We start from the raw sequence: 15,737 nt of genomic DNA on the forward strand, positions 1-15,737 counted from the left end.
CCCCACTACCACCGAGCACCCTCTCATCGAGTTTTTGCTGTCAGATCTCACAGCCCTGCTCTGATTGGACCAGAAGAACCGAGAGCTGTGGATTTTTGCAAAACAAATAACAGGCTCTAGGTGGAGGTATGTTTTTTTTTCTAAAACCGGCTGATGGTGACGCCTCTCCCTCTTTCTGACCAGTTTCTGAGGCCTGACAGAACAGCCTCCATGTCTCCAATCTACTTTTCCTCTGTGGTTGCCTCCGGTCTACCTCCATTCAACACCTTCTCCTCTCTGGAGGTTAATGAGGCCACAGACTCGCTCTGCTCCACACTGAGCTCGTGTCTAGACGAGCTGTGCCCTCTTACTACAAGGCCAGCTCGATCCAAACACTCTCATCCATGGCTAAATGATACCCTCCGATCGCAGCGCACCAAACTCAGAGCCGCGGAGAGGAAATGGCACAAATCCAAACTAACTGATGACCTCAAAACCTACCAGACACTCCTAACCTCCTTCTCAGCCAGCATCACTGCTGCTAAGACAGCTTTCTACAATGACAAAATCAACAGTGCTACAGACACTCAAAAACTTTTCTCAACCTTCAAATCGCTACACAACCCTCAGCTGCCTTACTGCAGATACCCTTGCCTCATTTTTTGCAAACAAAGTGGCAGCAATCAGCAGTCAATTCTCTACATGCCCACAAAACGCATCAGACTCAGATACTGCACTCCTACAACCTCTAGGGCTTTTTCAGCATTCGCGCCTCTCTCCGAGAGTGAAGTATCTACACTCCTGACATGTAGTCGTCCTACCACATACTCATTGGACCCTATACCTACGAGCCTACTTCAGTCCATCAGCCCAACCATTGCACCAGCTATCACACATGTGATCAATGCCTCGCTAACTTCTGGCACATTTCCAACAGTGTTCAAAATGGCCCGGGTAACACTGTTACTTAAGAAAACTTCTCTCAACCCTGCTCAAGTCGAGAACTACCGCCCTGTCTCACAACAGTTGCTATGCTTCACTGGTTTAACGTGATGAGAACGGTACAAACTTAACTGATGGGTTACTGATCTACAATTTAAATCCACTTACTTTTCTGACTGTGACATGATTTAAGCATACAGCAAAGTCCTGTAAAATATGTAATTTTAATGTAGCCCAAAATGATAGGCTATAAAAAAAAAGTCAGACAAGGCTTTCTGCCCTACCAAAATGTATGGTCACCGCACGCTACTGCAAAAACTTGAAATTTTTATTGTGCATGATGTGGTTAATCCTACTGAATTTGTAATTATGTATCGGCTGTTATAATTGCCGATACCGATAGTATGTGCGTGCCTGTGTGTGTGTGTTTGTGTCTGTGAATGGATGTCTGTATCTGTGCCTGTAGATGTGAGTGTGTGCAGGTGTGTGTGCAGGTGTGCGTGTGTGTGTGCATGTGTGCGTGTGTATATGCGTGTGTGTGTTGATATATGTATGTGTGTTTGCAAAGAAAGAGTGCATGTGAGACAATATCCTCTTCCACCAACCATTCGCTCAGCACCACCATCTACAGGCCAATAAGTGTACAGTCACTAAATGTACACAACTGTATGGAGCTATGTGTTAGGTGTGGAGGAAGTGATCATTAAACAAAAAGGTCTTGAGATGTGCTTTGAGGAAAGGAAGAGTTACACGTCAGTTTGACAACATGAAAATATGCATGTTGTGAGTGAATAAATCATTTATTGCGAACTAAAAACATACAAATCACATAAGAAAAATGTTCAGAATCAAATGATCTCTTTAAAACAAAACATCTTCTTAAAAACTCTAGTTATCGGAGGAGACTGGCCTTAGTGGCTCTGTCTCCCTGACCTTCCTCGCCTCCATCCTCTTCCTCGCTGCCCTCCTCCGAGCTGTGCATGACGGCCGTGCTCAGAGCCCGCAGGTCGCCCAGCACCGACAGCAACGTGTCTGAGAGATGACAGGGAGAGTCCGAGAGACAGGGTACAAGATGATCAGAGACGCAGCGCCCTGTTAGCAAACGTTCACATGTCAAAAGAGGGCAACACTGACGGGCAACACTGCAGAAAACAACGCTGCGTGAACTGGAGGCATTAGGAAATAAATAGTTGTTTACTCAGTCGGCCTCATAATTCATTACCACTAACATTGTTTGCCCTTTGTCTTACTCTGTTGGCTGACAAATATGCCCCCGTTTAAAAAAAAAAAAAAAAAAAAAAAAAAAAAGTATTTTTCACCCATGCTGTGTTGTTGGGGCACTGTTGGGATAAAAACCATGAGAGCAGAAACACGTTACCGTGAGCCTGGGGCTGCAGCACCGGACTCTCCTCCTTCTCCCTCTTGTGCTCCCGCTGCTGATCTGAGGCCTGTGAGGGGCGGCGCACCGCGCCCCTGAGTCTCCTGTACTCGCCCATCAGCTTCTGCTCGTGCACCACCGCCTGCAAGATCAATCACAGGAGCGAATCAAAGGACAGAGCGACTCGGCACGCGCTGCCCGTCTCTTGGAGCTGCCTCCAGGCCCCGCTGTCTGAAGAGGACTCTGCAGCTCCAGGTTGTCTCATCTAAAAAGGAACCTTCTCTTTTTGTCTCTCCCCTTGACAACATCATCACAGGTTTGCTCGAGGTGAATTTCAACCGTGATTTCTCTAAACCTTCTTGAGAAAATATTTTTGCCTCATTGTTAAAGCCAAAACGTATATAGGATCAGACTAAGCTGCTGTTGTTGAATTCTTCTGGCTGATGTAAGAGCACAAATATCTGTTTACAAAGAAAATGGAGATACTATCTAGTGACAGAAAGTTCCACAACAAACAAACTTACTGATAGAAATGAGCCGGTTCAAGCAAAAGTACAGTATGTGGCAAAAACACAGCAGGACTTTTAACTCCTATAAGATCTTGTCACTGGAGTTTTTTAGTTCTCCTCAGCAGGTAGCTCCAGGCTGCTGGTCGAACTGAAGTACAAAAGGAGGCCAGTTCACCGACTGCATACATATGAAGGTGTGTGGGTGGCGTGTGATTATACGTTTACTCACAAGCAGCAGGTTTCTGTCTTTGTCCTTCTCTTTGAGCTGCTTGTTGAGCAGAGCGATCTCTTTGAGGGCATGCTCACTCTGGAGCGTGTGCGCCACTCTCTCCTGCTCACGAGCCCTCTCCGCCTGGCGCTCACACTGCCGCAGAGCTACCACTGCGTGTATAGAACACACACACACACACACACACCAGACACACACACACCCAGACACACACACACATTAATGGACCTAATTTTAAAGGGCAACAAACTGTGCACAAATAGCACATCATCAAAGGGAGGAATTGTGAAGAATTATTTGCATGTTTTACACACTAGGATGCTAGAGTAGCACGAAGCCTTTCTGGGAATATTATGTACTCAGAGCAAAGTGAATAATCCAAAAGGGCAATAAACCCAGCAAGATTCAAATATTATAAGGTAACTTAGGAAATTGTCAGATGAAATTAATTTACTCCCTTTTTGCGCTTCCATGTTCAAAGCAAACCAGGTGACCAGCGGGCTATAGGATATAGCAATTTGGCAACATTTACCCTACCCTAAAGGCAGGGTAAGCGATGATAAGCAATTTATAACTCTTTGCACTTTCTTCTTCTTTCTAATATCCTCACGATCCACTAGCTCTCCATTCTCTACAGAGTACACTGTAAAAAAGGAAATGTCTTATACAGCCCTAGCTACATGAACTGGAAACCAACAAAGTCAGGGCAGCCTGTCCCCCAAACAATAACAAAACACTTTGTGGAGTTTCTCGGAAAGCAGCGAAGGGAGGGGTGAGCTACCTCTCTGTGTAGAGATTAGATTAGATTAAAAGTGCCTGTCAGACCTTGAAAATCAAGATGCAGGTTACATCTCAAAGAGGGAAGTGGCAGAGGGCCGTGAATATGAAAAGCTTACATTTTTACCAGACACACTCAAATGAGGTGAAGGTCTGTCTATCAAAGCGCTTAGGTCTGTGCACTTGTTATGAAATTACCAAAGGAAGGCGCTCTAGTGATCAAAACACCTTTACACAATGCCCTTCTCTGTTGTGCCTAAGAACCTGCACTGCACTGGAACTTCATTCAAAAGTGAAAGCAGACGGTTGATCAGCTGTGTTCTAAAGAATGTTTGATTTAAGTTCGCGTGTTGTTGCAGGCGCGCGGGAACCTATTTTTTACCAGGGGTGCTGAATAACAAAAATAATGGATGTCCGACGATTTCTCCCCTCCTGGACATGTTTCGGATTTTGACTGCTAAATACATCATTTTAGTGCGGTGTGTGGGTGATAGAGAGAAGTTTTAGGGATCAATAAAGTATATCTATCTATCTATCTATCTACGTCCTGGGCAGCCACAAATTCCAATGTTCCGCGACAGCACTCCGACTCCACTGCACCCACCCTAACCCCACAGAAGCACACTGGACATCATTAGCCTATTTCAGTATAGCTAAGGAAAATTACTTTTCTGATCGTCAAAACCACACCAGAGATGTTTGGCTTTAAATATAGGCTAATAATCAGGCTGCAATGATCTCACAAATAATTCCTGAATAGCCTAAAGTGTGTCGTCTCCACAGCAAGAATGTGTCCTAATAATTTCTATCTTAGCGACTAGTGAAATGATTTCACTAGCTATAATTTATTAATTTTGCAAAACTGTACAACACAATTAAAGTTTCTTTCAGCTTATCCATGCTTTTTTGAACGTGTAAATCGCATAGAATATGTAGGCCTATATCAATCGTAGGCCTACACACTTGATCGCCATCACCAGAGCCCGTTTACGGATTAGACATTCTCTGGCTATCACATAGCTGAAACCACGCTACGGTTCTTACAGTAACTGACTCACGTTCACGTTGATCTCTATAACTGTTCATTTTTAGTAGCCTATATTCCAACCAATCCATAACCCTTTTTTGCTATTTGACTCATCATTTCACATACACAAATATAAATAATGTCAGACAGCGAATTAGTAATTATTTAAAAATATATATAACAAATTTTAAAAATCTATCTCCTGCTGCAGCACCCCCAGCACCCCCCTTCCCGCGCCCTTGTGTTGTTGCGAACTATTTCAGCAAATGCCACGATGAACGGTAACAAATAGGCTAGGCTATGTAGGCTAAATTCATATTGTGGGGAGTTTATTATTTCGTTTTGGCAAGTAGCCGTGTAATACGCGGAATAATGTATAGAACGCCAGTCATTATTGGGAAAATAAGTCTCTTCAGGGCGGAACAAGACCCCTCCGCTAAAGTGAAGCGGCGGTCATATAGGTTTAGTCCGATTTTTTTCTTTTCTTTTTTTTTTTCTTTTTCGCATGTCCAAATTTCCGTCAAGGATTCCCGGGACACTGAAAGACCGGGGTACACGAAACTTGGTGGGCATGTAACTCCACATGGATAGCATGGAACCATCGTTTTTCGTTTTGATCTGTAGACCCCCCCCTGGACTGGACCCCCCGAAAGGAGGGTAGGGCAGACACAGTTTTCTGTGAATATCTCGAGAACCGTAGGGTTTAGGAGGACCATTTTTTTTTTGTATGTTGATCTCAAGGGGCCATGTCAACCCATTCCATAACCACTCATTTCATGTATAGCGCCACCTAGTTAAACACAAAAAAGTAAAAATGAGGTGTTTTCATCACAATATCTCTGGCTGACATGGTCAAAACTGCACGAAATTGAAAGTGTAGGATCATTATGACACCTTCCGAATGCATGCCAAGTTTTGTGAACTTTCGTTCATGGGGGGCCTTACAATAAAATGATTTATGTGTACATTTAGTGACCGTACACCAACAAGGATTCCAAGGATGCACATGCACAAACACACATACGCAGACAAACACACAAGCACGCGCACACACACACACACACATAAACATAAACGTGTGCACGCACACATGCACACAATTCAAGAATTTCTCAGAATTATGAACAGGCAAGATGGGGGTGGGGTTATATAAAATGAATTTTACATGTGAAATCTATGAACTAATCATGTTTTGGTACTTGTTGTCTAGCAGATACCAGTGAGAATTGAGTGTGGATAATGCAATTTAGTGAGACAGTTAGAATCATATAGGCCTTTCAGCGTGATTTATTTTTGTGGAAAAAATGTGCTGGACTGGGCGGCGGTCATATTTTGTACCGCTCTGCGGTACATCTAGTTTTCCCAATAATGACCGGCGTGCTATACATTATCCCTTACTTATTATACGGCTCTTCACAATGCAAGTAGAATGCTCCATTGACTTGAATGGGATTTCCGAAAGTTTTAGCGGTCATTATTTCTTGGGAAAGGACCTCTGAAAACAAGAATGACCGCTGTCAATGGCAATGGAGTTTGTGCTTGGAACTTCATTCAAAAGTGAAAGCAGACGGTTGATCAGCTGTGTTCTAAAGAATGTTTGATTCAAGTTCAGCGTGTGTTGCGAACTATTTGTTTCTCAGCAAAAGCCACGACGAAATGGTAACAAATAAGTGTAAAGAGACATATCATGGAGTTTATTTTTTCGTTTTGGCAAGTAGCCGTATAATAAGCGGGATAATGTATAGAACGCCGGTCATCATGGGAAAATAAATCCCTTCAGGGCGAAACAAGACCCCTCCGCTGGCGCTTCGGGGTCCGGTACGCCCTGTCGGGACTTATTTTTCCCATAATGACCGGCGTTCTATACATTATCCCTTACTTATTTTTATAACTGAATTTATGAACATTCCAGACACAGTGATGACCTCATAAGAGGGAGTCCAGCAAAGTTGAGCATAGGGGAGAATGGGTTTTAACTGCATTTTCTTTTACACTGATAAGGCCAAAAATGTTCTCTATGACATACCAGTGGTTCATAAGCATTAGCCTGACTGGCAGGGACAAGGTAAAGACGAATAGGCTACAAAATTTAGGTAAATCATGACCATCAGTGAGAAATTGATTAGGGGTGTGAGTAGGATCGGATCACTATTAGTATGCATCATGGCTTCAAAATGGCAGTTGTGTCATTTTCCATCACATAGGCTTTCATATACAACAAGTTAAGTAGAGCTTAACTTCAGTTAGCAAATAAGTTCAGTAAGCAAATTAATAGTCTGTCTATAGCTAACATTAGTTGATAACCAGATGGATATATAAAGAGCAAATGTGTGGTAGCCCATATACACTGATGGTTTTATAGTCAGGTCTCTTGAATTTCCCCTTGGGGATCAATAAAGTATCTATCTAAAGCAGGAAGCATATATGCCCATGGTTGGCTGAACACAGACTAATGACTTGCTTACATCATCATACTTGCTTACCTCATTTTCAAGCATTGCTACTTACCCATATCCTCTTCATCACATTTTAAGATCAATAATGGTCACCAGTAAAGAAAAAATGTATCAGGATATTTTTATGTCAGGCAGGTAGTAGACTCTAGCATGACATACTGGAATGAAGTCATGTTTTTGGCCTCATCAGTGTAAAAAACCTACTGTATGATCCCTTATTCCATGTGTTTTAATTGACCAACTTTGCTGGACTCCCTCTTATGAGGTCATCATTGTGTTTGGAATGTGTCCTGGAATGTTCATATTTATATATATATATATATATATATATATATATATATATATATATATATATATTTTTTTTTATTTTTTTATTTTTTTTTATTTTTTTTTTATTTTATATATATATATATATATATATATATATATATATATATATATATATATATATATATATAAAAATAACTGTAAATGTTGTTCTATTATTTTGTATCTATTGATTTTTCAAGAAAAATGTCTACTCACTACTATCTTGCTTCATATCCCTTCATTTGTCAAAAATGTTTTTTAACCTGACATATACACTTTAAGCACTGCATATCTATTAAGGTACAGTAGGTTCTGAAATGTACACAATGTTGGATGGGTGACTAGCTGTGCTGTGGCGGTGTGTTGACAGGGGTTTTACCTGCTTTAGTGTGCTCTCTTCGGGCCGTGTTCACTTGAGCCTCCATGGCTCTCAGCTGGGTTCTACACTGACTCTCCACTTCCGAGAGTTTCTGCTTGGATTCTGTGAGCAGGACACAGCACACACAGGTCAAAACAACGCTCAGTTCACATGGTTTTTACTAGGGGGCAGCAGCAGTGAGCTTCTGACTGAACAGACAGAAAAAACTTGAACTCTCGGGGTGCGAGTTTGACCGCATATTCTGCCGACAGTGGCCATGCGCACTGTGGCCAGAGCGAAGTCAAATAATAAAAGATGGATGTATAGTCCCCGCCTTAATGTAGCTTCCTGTTAACTATTTCGCTGCCGAACCCAGGACCTCAGATTACTAATTGGGAAGGACTTCCTCAAAATTATGTTGTTTATACCATAATACACCAACAGCCAAATAGCAAGTTCACAAATTTAATATAATCAAGTCCAGATTTAGTTAGGTTTCCTGATGCATCTGCAATATCCTTTCTGACAGAAAACTGCAAGTGTGGGCAGTAGTCAGTAGTCTTTGAGGTTATATCATGTCCATCATTTTCTATTAAGCACAGATTCTTGTTTTTTATGCTGATTATAAAATCACACAAAAATCCACAGAATTTGATCCTTCACATTTGAACTCTGGACTACATGCAGTATGTCTAATGGTCATGCATGATCTTAAATTGGGTGGACAATATTGTTTTCCATTATTGTACACACACCTCTCACAGCAGACACACTGGTGGATTTCTCACTCTCTCTGGCAAAACTGAGATTCATCTTAAGAAGCTTTCGCATTGGCTCACCTCGCTCAGTCTCCTCTTGCTTAAGCTGAGCCTCCTCACGCAGCTCCGCGAGGAGGCCCTCCAGCTCCTGAGCACGCTCCTGCAGTTGCTGCAACTCCAGCTCTGTCTCCCGGCGACCGGTCTCGGAGCTCATAGCCTCTTGCTGACTCTCCAGCAGGGCCTGACTCAGCCGGCCAACCTCAGAGTCCACTAGGGGCAGCCACATGACACACAGGTCAGCTGGGGGAAACTCAATGGCCACACCAAGGGGCTCATAACAGTAAAGTGAGGGATTCAGCTTCCAGATATGACGTAAAGTGAAAAAAAATTCATAACAGTGCAAGGTTCTTCTGATAGAAGTGGCATTTACACCATGTTAACTAATTCAATTACATTTTATTTAAAATATGAAATATTTTAAAATATTCATAAAATATAAATATGCCCCAAGGTGCTTTCCAGAGCCCAGCTTGAACTTGAAGCCTCTGAAACTAATATAACATGACAACACGAAGCCAGTGCTGGAAGGGGATATGGGTGAACCCACTCTTCTCCTGCAGGTCGACGAGAGCACTTTGAATCAGCTCTGGGGTGCGTTTGAGCTCCTGGGCCAGTTTATCCCTTTCCTGGCTCAACATTGCCACCTCTGCCTGGAGGTCAGCAATGCACCTTCTGTACACAGTAAAGAACCGTTTGGATGTTAAAATACAGTAACTCACCAAATGATCTTAAAAGTGATCTTATCTTTTCATATTCTATTTTCTTTAGTGCTTGACTGCTCCAGCATCCTGAAAAGCTGATTGTGTTCGCATTAGTACCTGTCTGAAAGGGTCTCTATAGGTTTTGCTGTCTGTTGGACTTTTCGTAAAGCTTCTCTTCTCATAAGTAGACCTGTACATGCAGAAAGAGTGGGTCATTTACATACTTTATTCAAACATAGAGTGGGGAGAGGACTCCCCATGTCAGTCAATACTAGAGCTGTCACTTTACGTTCGAAAATCGATTGGACCAACCAACACAAGTTTCGAAAACTAAAATAGGGAATCGATTTTAACCAAATATGTACACTATTAATTTTAAACAAATTAAACAAATAAAAAAGATAGATGTAACAAAACTCACAAACAAGCAGAAAAAAAAAAGAATTCCGAAAGTGCAGTAGGCATTGCGAAAGCTAAAAATAAAATTCCCACCAATTTTACGCACCGGAAACAGGTGTTTCAATCGGCTGCTGTGCTACGTTTCTTTTACTGTCTATGGCTACGTGTTATGCCAAAAAATGGAGGACAACGCGATCAGCCTGTGCGACATGAGAGAGACGTGGGATTAACCCTAATAACTTGAGGAGTTCGATATGGAAGCACTTCGGGTTTTGAGTAGATCAAACTATGGAGGTAGCAGTCGTGAGTTCCTACGTAGGCGAAATTTGTTTGACATTTCTAATCGTAAACACGGCCACGTTGAAGCCTGCAGTAATGTTCAGGTTCACGTTCACAGTCAATCTGACACCCGCAGGTGAAATAGGTGGTAACATCATCACATGACCACACCAGACCCAGTGAAAGTACTCCACACTCTAACACCAGAAATTGCAATCAATATCGTCAATTCAATATCCTGCATATTTTAGCTTGCATATAGGCCTACATATACACAATCTATGTCATTTAAGCATATTTGTATCAAGAAAAAAACATATTGCATGTTAAAAAATACAATAGATTTTTTTGGTCATTACCCATATCAACCAACAATTCATTTACATAGAAAAACACACTCTATACAAAAATATACTCTATTTACAAAAATATAATCTATTTACAAAAATATACTCTACATACACATCTTATCCCAAGAATACACTTAAATCCAGTACCTCATTTAGACCGTATGGTTCTACTGTGTTGAGTTCATGTATCCAAAAGGCCTCTCTCTGTAAAAGTTGTTTAATTAAATGTGGTCATGTGATGATGTTACCACCTATTTCACCTGCGGGTGTCAGATTGACTGTGAACGTGAACCTGATGAAGCAACTTGCGAAATGCGTTGTTCACGCCAAATAAAGTCAGCAAAATATACCCTCCAGTGTGCGATGTATACTACTCTTTTGACTTTAACTAGGATTCTATTTATTTTGGCAAATGTAAAACAAACAAGCAAACATACCTTGAATGGTATCAACTCTCCTTGTAGCAAAAGTAACTCTCTGTCCTAAGCCACTGAGACGACTCTGAGCATCTTCCATGTCAGCCATGTTCCTCTCGAACAGAACACCAAAGCTAAGACAGAAATATGAGGTGAAAGAGTTGTGTTGCTCTAGTTTTACGACCTATTTTGTACTTTTGTACTTCTGTTTGTACCTCTGCACATTCTCCGTGATATCCTTTAGGGCCTTTGTGCAGTTCTGCTTTTCCTGTCTCAGTCTATCGTTTTCCTCCTTGACACTGGCTAAATCCTGCTGCAGTGTCTGTTGAACACACAGAGATATATAGACCCTTTCAAGAGAGTTCCATTAACAGCATCATAGTTGGCCCCACAAGACTTCCGTTTTAACATTCCATATGTTATCTTAATGCAGAGGAAGTAGATTGGGGCCCAAATAGAACGTTCAAGCATTGTTTTTGTTTTCATTGTTGAAAGGGTCCATACAAACACGTACTAATTACGTTTGTAAAACACTGCCTCTGGAAACTGGCACAAATTTTCATGAATGTGCTTCAAATATGCAAATGACTTGGAGCTTGTGTTGACCTAATAAGCATGCAGTTTTGTGAGTTACATGAAGGCCTGCAGTGACAGTGGCTGGATATGTCTGTCAAGTAACGAGGAAATCGTAAGACAAAGACAGAGGCAGAGACCATGTCAGACTGACCTGTGTGTGGAGACACTGGAGGTCCAGCTGAGCCTGCCGGTCCTGCAGCGTGTGCTGAACCAGACTGTGCTGGCTCCTCTCTCTCTCCAAGTCCTCCTCCAGAGAACAGATCTACACACACACACACAGACAGACATAGACACAGACACACTGTTCTGTTTTGCAGGAGAGTATAGAGACTTTTTTGCACACTCCGTGTTTTTGTTGCACTTACTGTACCTGTTTATGCCCATTACCTTTTATTAATATCTTATTCCTCTCTCTGTTCTTTTAGCTCATTTATAAAGCACTCTGAATTGCCGTTCTGTAATAAACTTGCCTTGCCTTGCTTATAGAGCTTCAATCAGTGTAAAACTAACTACACAGTATGTAACCGCATCATTATTTTAATTTCAACTGAGAATGCGTATTGCAATCAAGTTAGTGGGCCCAGTAATGAGCACCTGGGAGAGTAAACATTCATCATTAAGGCAGTACAGTCATCTGTGACATGCTGTTTGCTCCAGTGCATTAATTTTTATGCACAGGGCATACCCACAATTAAGTGTAGAGGCTTAATGCTTGATGACACACACACACACACACACACACACACAACCTCAGTGGACTTACAGTGGAGTGCAGTGAGTTCTTCTCCCCGGTGAAGTGCAGGTCTTTGGCCCGGAGTTGCACTAGGAGCAGGAACACCTTGTGTCTCCACTGAGCCAGCACTTTGCTGCCTCTGCTGCTGCCTTTCAGTACAGAGCTGCAGTTCATCTGCACAAAACCAAACACATCTTCCAACTAAAGGGCTAACCTCAACACAGTCGTGTAGTGCATGCACTGTGCATATGTTCCATTATACATTGTCATGTGTAGTATGTTTTTTTAGCACAGTAATGTATGAACATTGTGCAAGATCAACAGCGCTCCACACACCTCTTCAGTGAGCTCTTTCTCCTGGATGGCTACAATGTCATTTGCAGACTTTAGTCTAATGTTTACAAGCTCCAGTGATGTCTGCAGGGCCTCTCTCTCCTTCTCCAGTGTCTGTAACACAATCACAACAAAAGCCTAAATATCTAAACCCAAGACTACATTCACACTATGCCTTGCAACCAGTCAGATCCAAAGGATAAATTGATGGTTGTGTTTACGTTCGTTCTCTACCTGTATCTTCTCTGTCAGCCTCTTCTGCTCTCCTCTCTCTGGATTAAGTTGGCCAATGTACGTCCGAAGACTTTGAATTGTCTCTCCCTGAGCCTCAAAGTCTTGATGCAACTGCCTGAGCAAAAGACAAAAGCAAAACAGCATGATAATTATAAATCACAAGAACAAGTTGCCCATGTAGTTATGCAGTAGCAATATTGTGCCCTGGGAAACCCATTCTGCCATAAGCCAAAAGAAACCTGTTCAACATAATGTACATTATTTGATTTGACTTTCCCTTATGTTTCCATAGCCTAAAAGTGGACATACCGTAGCTGTTCTCGTAGACCATCTCTCTCTGTGCTGATATTCTGCAAACGGCCCCTAAGTGAAGTCACTTCCTGGGTGACATCACTCAGTCTGAGCTGCTGGTCAGAATTCACCTGTTTCAAAATGGCCAATTCTTCTCTGTGGCCCACCGACATCTGTTCAATCTAAAAAGTCAGACACAGATTTTCCAAATTACAGTCAGTCTTGTGGTATGCACTGATGTTTTATGGTTCACTGGTCAACATAAAGAAAACATCCAAAAGGACATATTCAACATAACGTTGACAGTTCTACATTCAAAGTGCTCCATGTTTAGACCAAACCTACAGCTGACCTGACTCTGATGTGTCTGAACGGCTCTCTCCAGCTCCTCTCGAAGTCTCGCTGCTTCTAAGCTGGCCTCCTCTTTGGCTTGCACACTCTGTTTCTGGGATTCACATGTGAGTCTTTGGACATCCTTACAGGAGGCTTCCAGCTCCCTCAGATACCTGTTCCGTTCCTCAGAAAAGTCCCTCTGGAGTTTGTCCAACTGTCCATTTAGCAATATTTGCCAAACACATTCAAAGCCGTTAAGCTGAATTATGGGAAAAGTATTCATCACCACAGAGAGAGACATAGTAGTAGCAGAACTCCACTGACCTGAGAGAGGAGCTTCTCCCCTTCCTCTTTCCTCTGAGTCAACTCTAACGCATTCTGGGCCAGTTCAGCTTTACAGCGACACATCTCTGCATGCAACTCCTCCAGCTCATGATTTTGCCTGATATTTTAGGAAAAGGTTAGGTGTGACATACTCAAGTAGTATTCATAACCAGTTGACCAAACCAAGTGTTATGGACCCACCAATAAACGTCAGTCAAACAGGGTAGTGGTTGGGACAGGTACAATTGGGATAGGCTACCTGTGAATAGTGCTTTCCTTGTCCCTCATCTCCTCCCTCTGTCTGACAGCATTGTCTCTCAGGGTCTCCACCTGGCCTCTTAGCCTCTCAGTCTCTGCACGCAGCCTCTCAAGATCCAGACGCCACTCTGACTCCAGCCCACCCCGCTCTCCACACCTGAGATGACAGTTCAAAATACACACCTTGCTCAGAGTACTCCAGAGTGTTTTATATCTTAGAGATGTTAGTGGGCCTAATGCTTGAAGTTACCTAGCCGAGTGTGTGTTGTGCTGAGCCGAAGGTGACCGGTCCCTTTTTTCCTTGAGTCTCTGATTTTCTTCACGAAGCTCCAGTATCTCCTTGTTGGTCTGGGCAATGGCCAGCCATGGGTCCCCTGGCACAGTTGTGGATGGAAGGGTCCAAGGCACTGTTGTCGCACCAAATCTCTGGGGTCCTGGCAATGACGAAGGAGTGAAGTGGTGGGCACCTGTTACTGGTCCAGAGGAGAGCTGTCCTGGTATTGATGCAGATGTGGATTGGTGGTTCGTAATGAAATGAGAAGGTGGTATAAGATTCCTCTGAGTATCTCCTGGAAAAAGGAGTACAATTATTTTCACAGAAATGTCTAAGAAAATTGAAATTGTACGTCTGTGATCATTCTAGTCATGCGGTTTCCTATGGCAACTCATCCAAACACAGATAGCGGAATAGTGACAAATCTGCTTAACAAACTTTGCTAAGCTAAACTGCCAGCACAAATAGTTGAAATAAGTCCATTTGATTAACAGGAATGAAGCAAGCTGTTACTTACTTCCAACATTTGTTGATATGAAATCAGCTGGAGAAGTCAGCTTTTCGCCGGTATCGCGAAGATTCATTCCGTCTGCTTTTGCAAATAAGCAATACCTTGCCAATACATACCCTTACTTATAGAGAACGTAGATATCCAAGCATCTGTAAAACGGCCAAAATATAACGATAAAGTAAACGCGCCATCAGCTTTGAAACGTTCCTGGAAAATACAGTCGGGACGTTACTTCCGTTTTCTCTTCTGCGCAGAAGCATTGGTTCACTTAAGTACCGCCCACCAGAGGATACAGGATTCATCTCATAAGTGTGATAAAGGTTTGGGTGAATTGTAAAGTGTTAACGGCGGCATATTCAGCTAAATAACAGGCCAATTTTTTTTTTTTTTTAAAGCAAAAATACGTGTACTAGAAAATATCTGTTTCAGCAGGAAATGTATGGAATACCATTAAAATACAGGGAATGTTGGTAGTATGGACTCTGAAGACAACTATTACACAGCATCATTCAGTGACACACAGGTGCAGCATGCTTGAACAATAAAACAAGTTATTTTATCTTTTGCTCAGCAGTTGCTGCAAATTTATTAAATATTTCTTAATTCCAGATTAGTTTTAGGGTTCTAACCATTGTAATAGTATTCCGCAAGCATCAATGTAAGAATGAACCTTGAATAGACCAACATTTTTACAGTGGAAATTAGTCACGTAGTTACATTGAGACAAAATAATATAAGCTTAAAACAGGCATCCATGAGGTCAGTCAGAAATGATTAAGGTTGAATAGCCTAATGATCGAGTGGAGGTAAGGATGTGCAGGGTTATTTTCTTATATTTCACATTTCACACATTTAACATTACTTGTGCTTGAGTATAGAAATAACTGTATTGGACCTATTGAAGAGTTGAGACACTGAACATTATACCGACTTACTGTAGCAC

At 42.1% G+C, this 15,737-nt stretch overlaps 1 protein-coding gene across 1 annotated transcript; it reads right to left on the minus strand.

Moving 5' to 3' along the window:
* Positions 1-1,674: 1,674 nt before the first annotated feature.
* On the minus strand, positions 1,675-15,040 carry cchcr1 (coiled-coil alpha-helical rod protein 1). The gene is made up of 19 exons (XM_042093901.1): positions 14,801-15,040; positions 14,260-14,578; positions 14,011-14,166; positions 13,752-13,869; positions 13,447-13,641; positions 13,113-13,276; positions 12,804-12,918; positions 12,573-12,683; positions 12,267-12,410; positions 11,655-11,765; positions 11,143-11,249; positions 10,949-11,061; positions 9,601-9,673; positions 9,330-9,454; positions 8,804-8,992; positions 7,986-8,087; positions 3,038-3,189; positions 2,300-2,441; positions 1,675-1,953 (listed from the first exon to the last, which is right to left on the minus strand). The coding sequence occupies exons 1-19, from the start codon at positions 14,865-14,867 to the stop codon at positions 1,814-1,816; spliced, it is 2,643 nt and encodes an 880-aa protein (XP_041949835.1). The 5' UTR covers positions 14,868-15,040; the 3' UTR covers positions 1,675-1,813.
* Between the last annotated feature and the right edge of the window lie 697 nt (positions 15,041-15,737).

This window comes from Alosa sapidissima, chromosome 5, assembly GCF_018492685.1.
Source record: "Alosa sapidissima isolate fAloSap1 chromosome 5, fAloSap1.pri, whole genome shotgun sequence".
Classification (NCBI taxonomy): Eukaryota; Metazoa; Chordata; class Actinopteri; order Clupeiformes; family Clupeidae; genus Alosa; species Alosa sapidissima.

Coding starts and splice junctions, on each gene's coding strand:
- cchcr1 (XM_042093901.1), bottom strand. CDS start 14,867: ATGAATCTTCGCGATACCGGCGAAAAGCTGACTTCTCCAGCTGATTTC. Junction 14,579..14,800: donor CATATCAACAAATGTTGGAA/GTAAGTAACAGC, acceptor TCCTTTTTCCAG/GAGATACTCAGAGGAATCTT. Junction 9,455..9,600: donor ATAGAGACCCTTTCAGACAG/GTACTAATGCGA, acceptor TACTGTGTACAG/AAGGTGCATTGCTGACCTCC.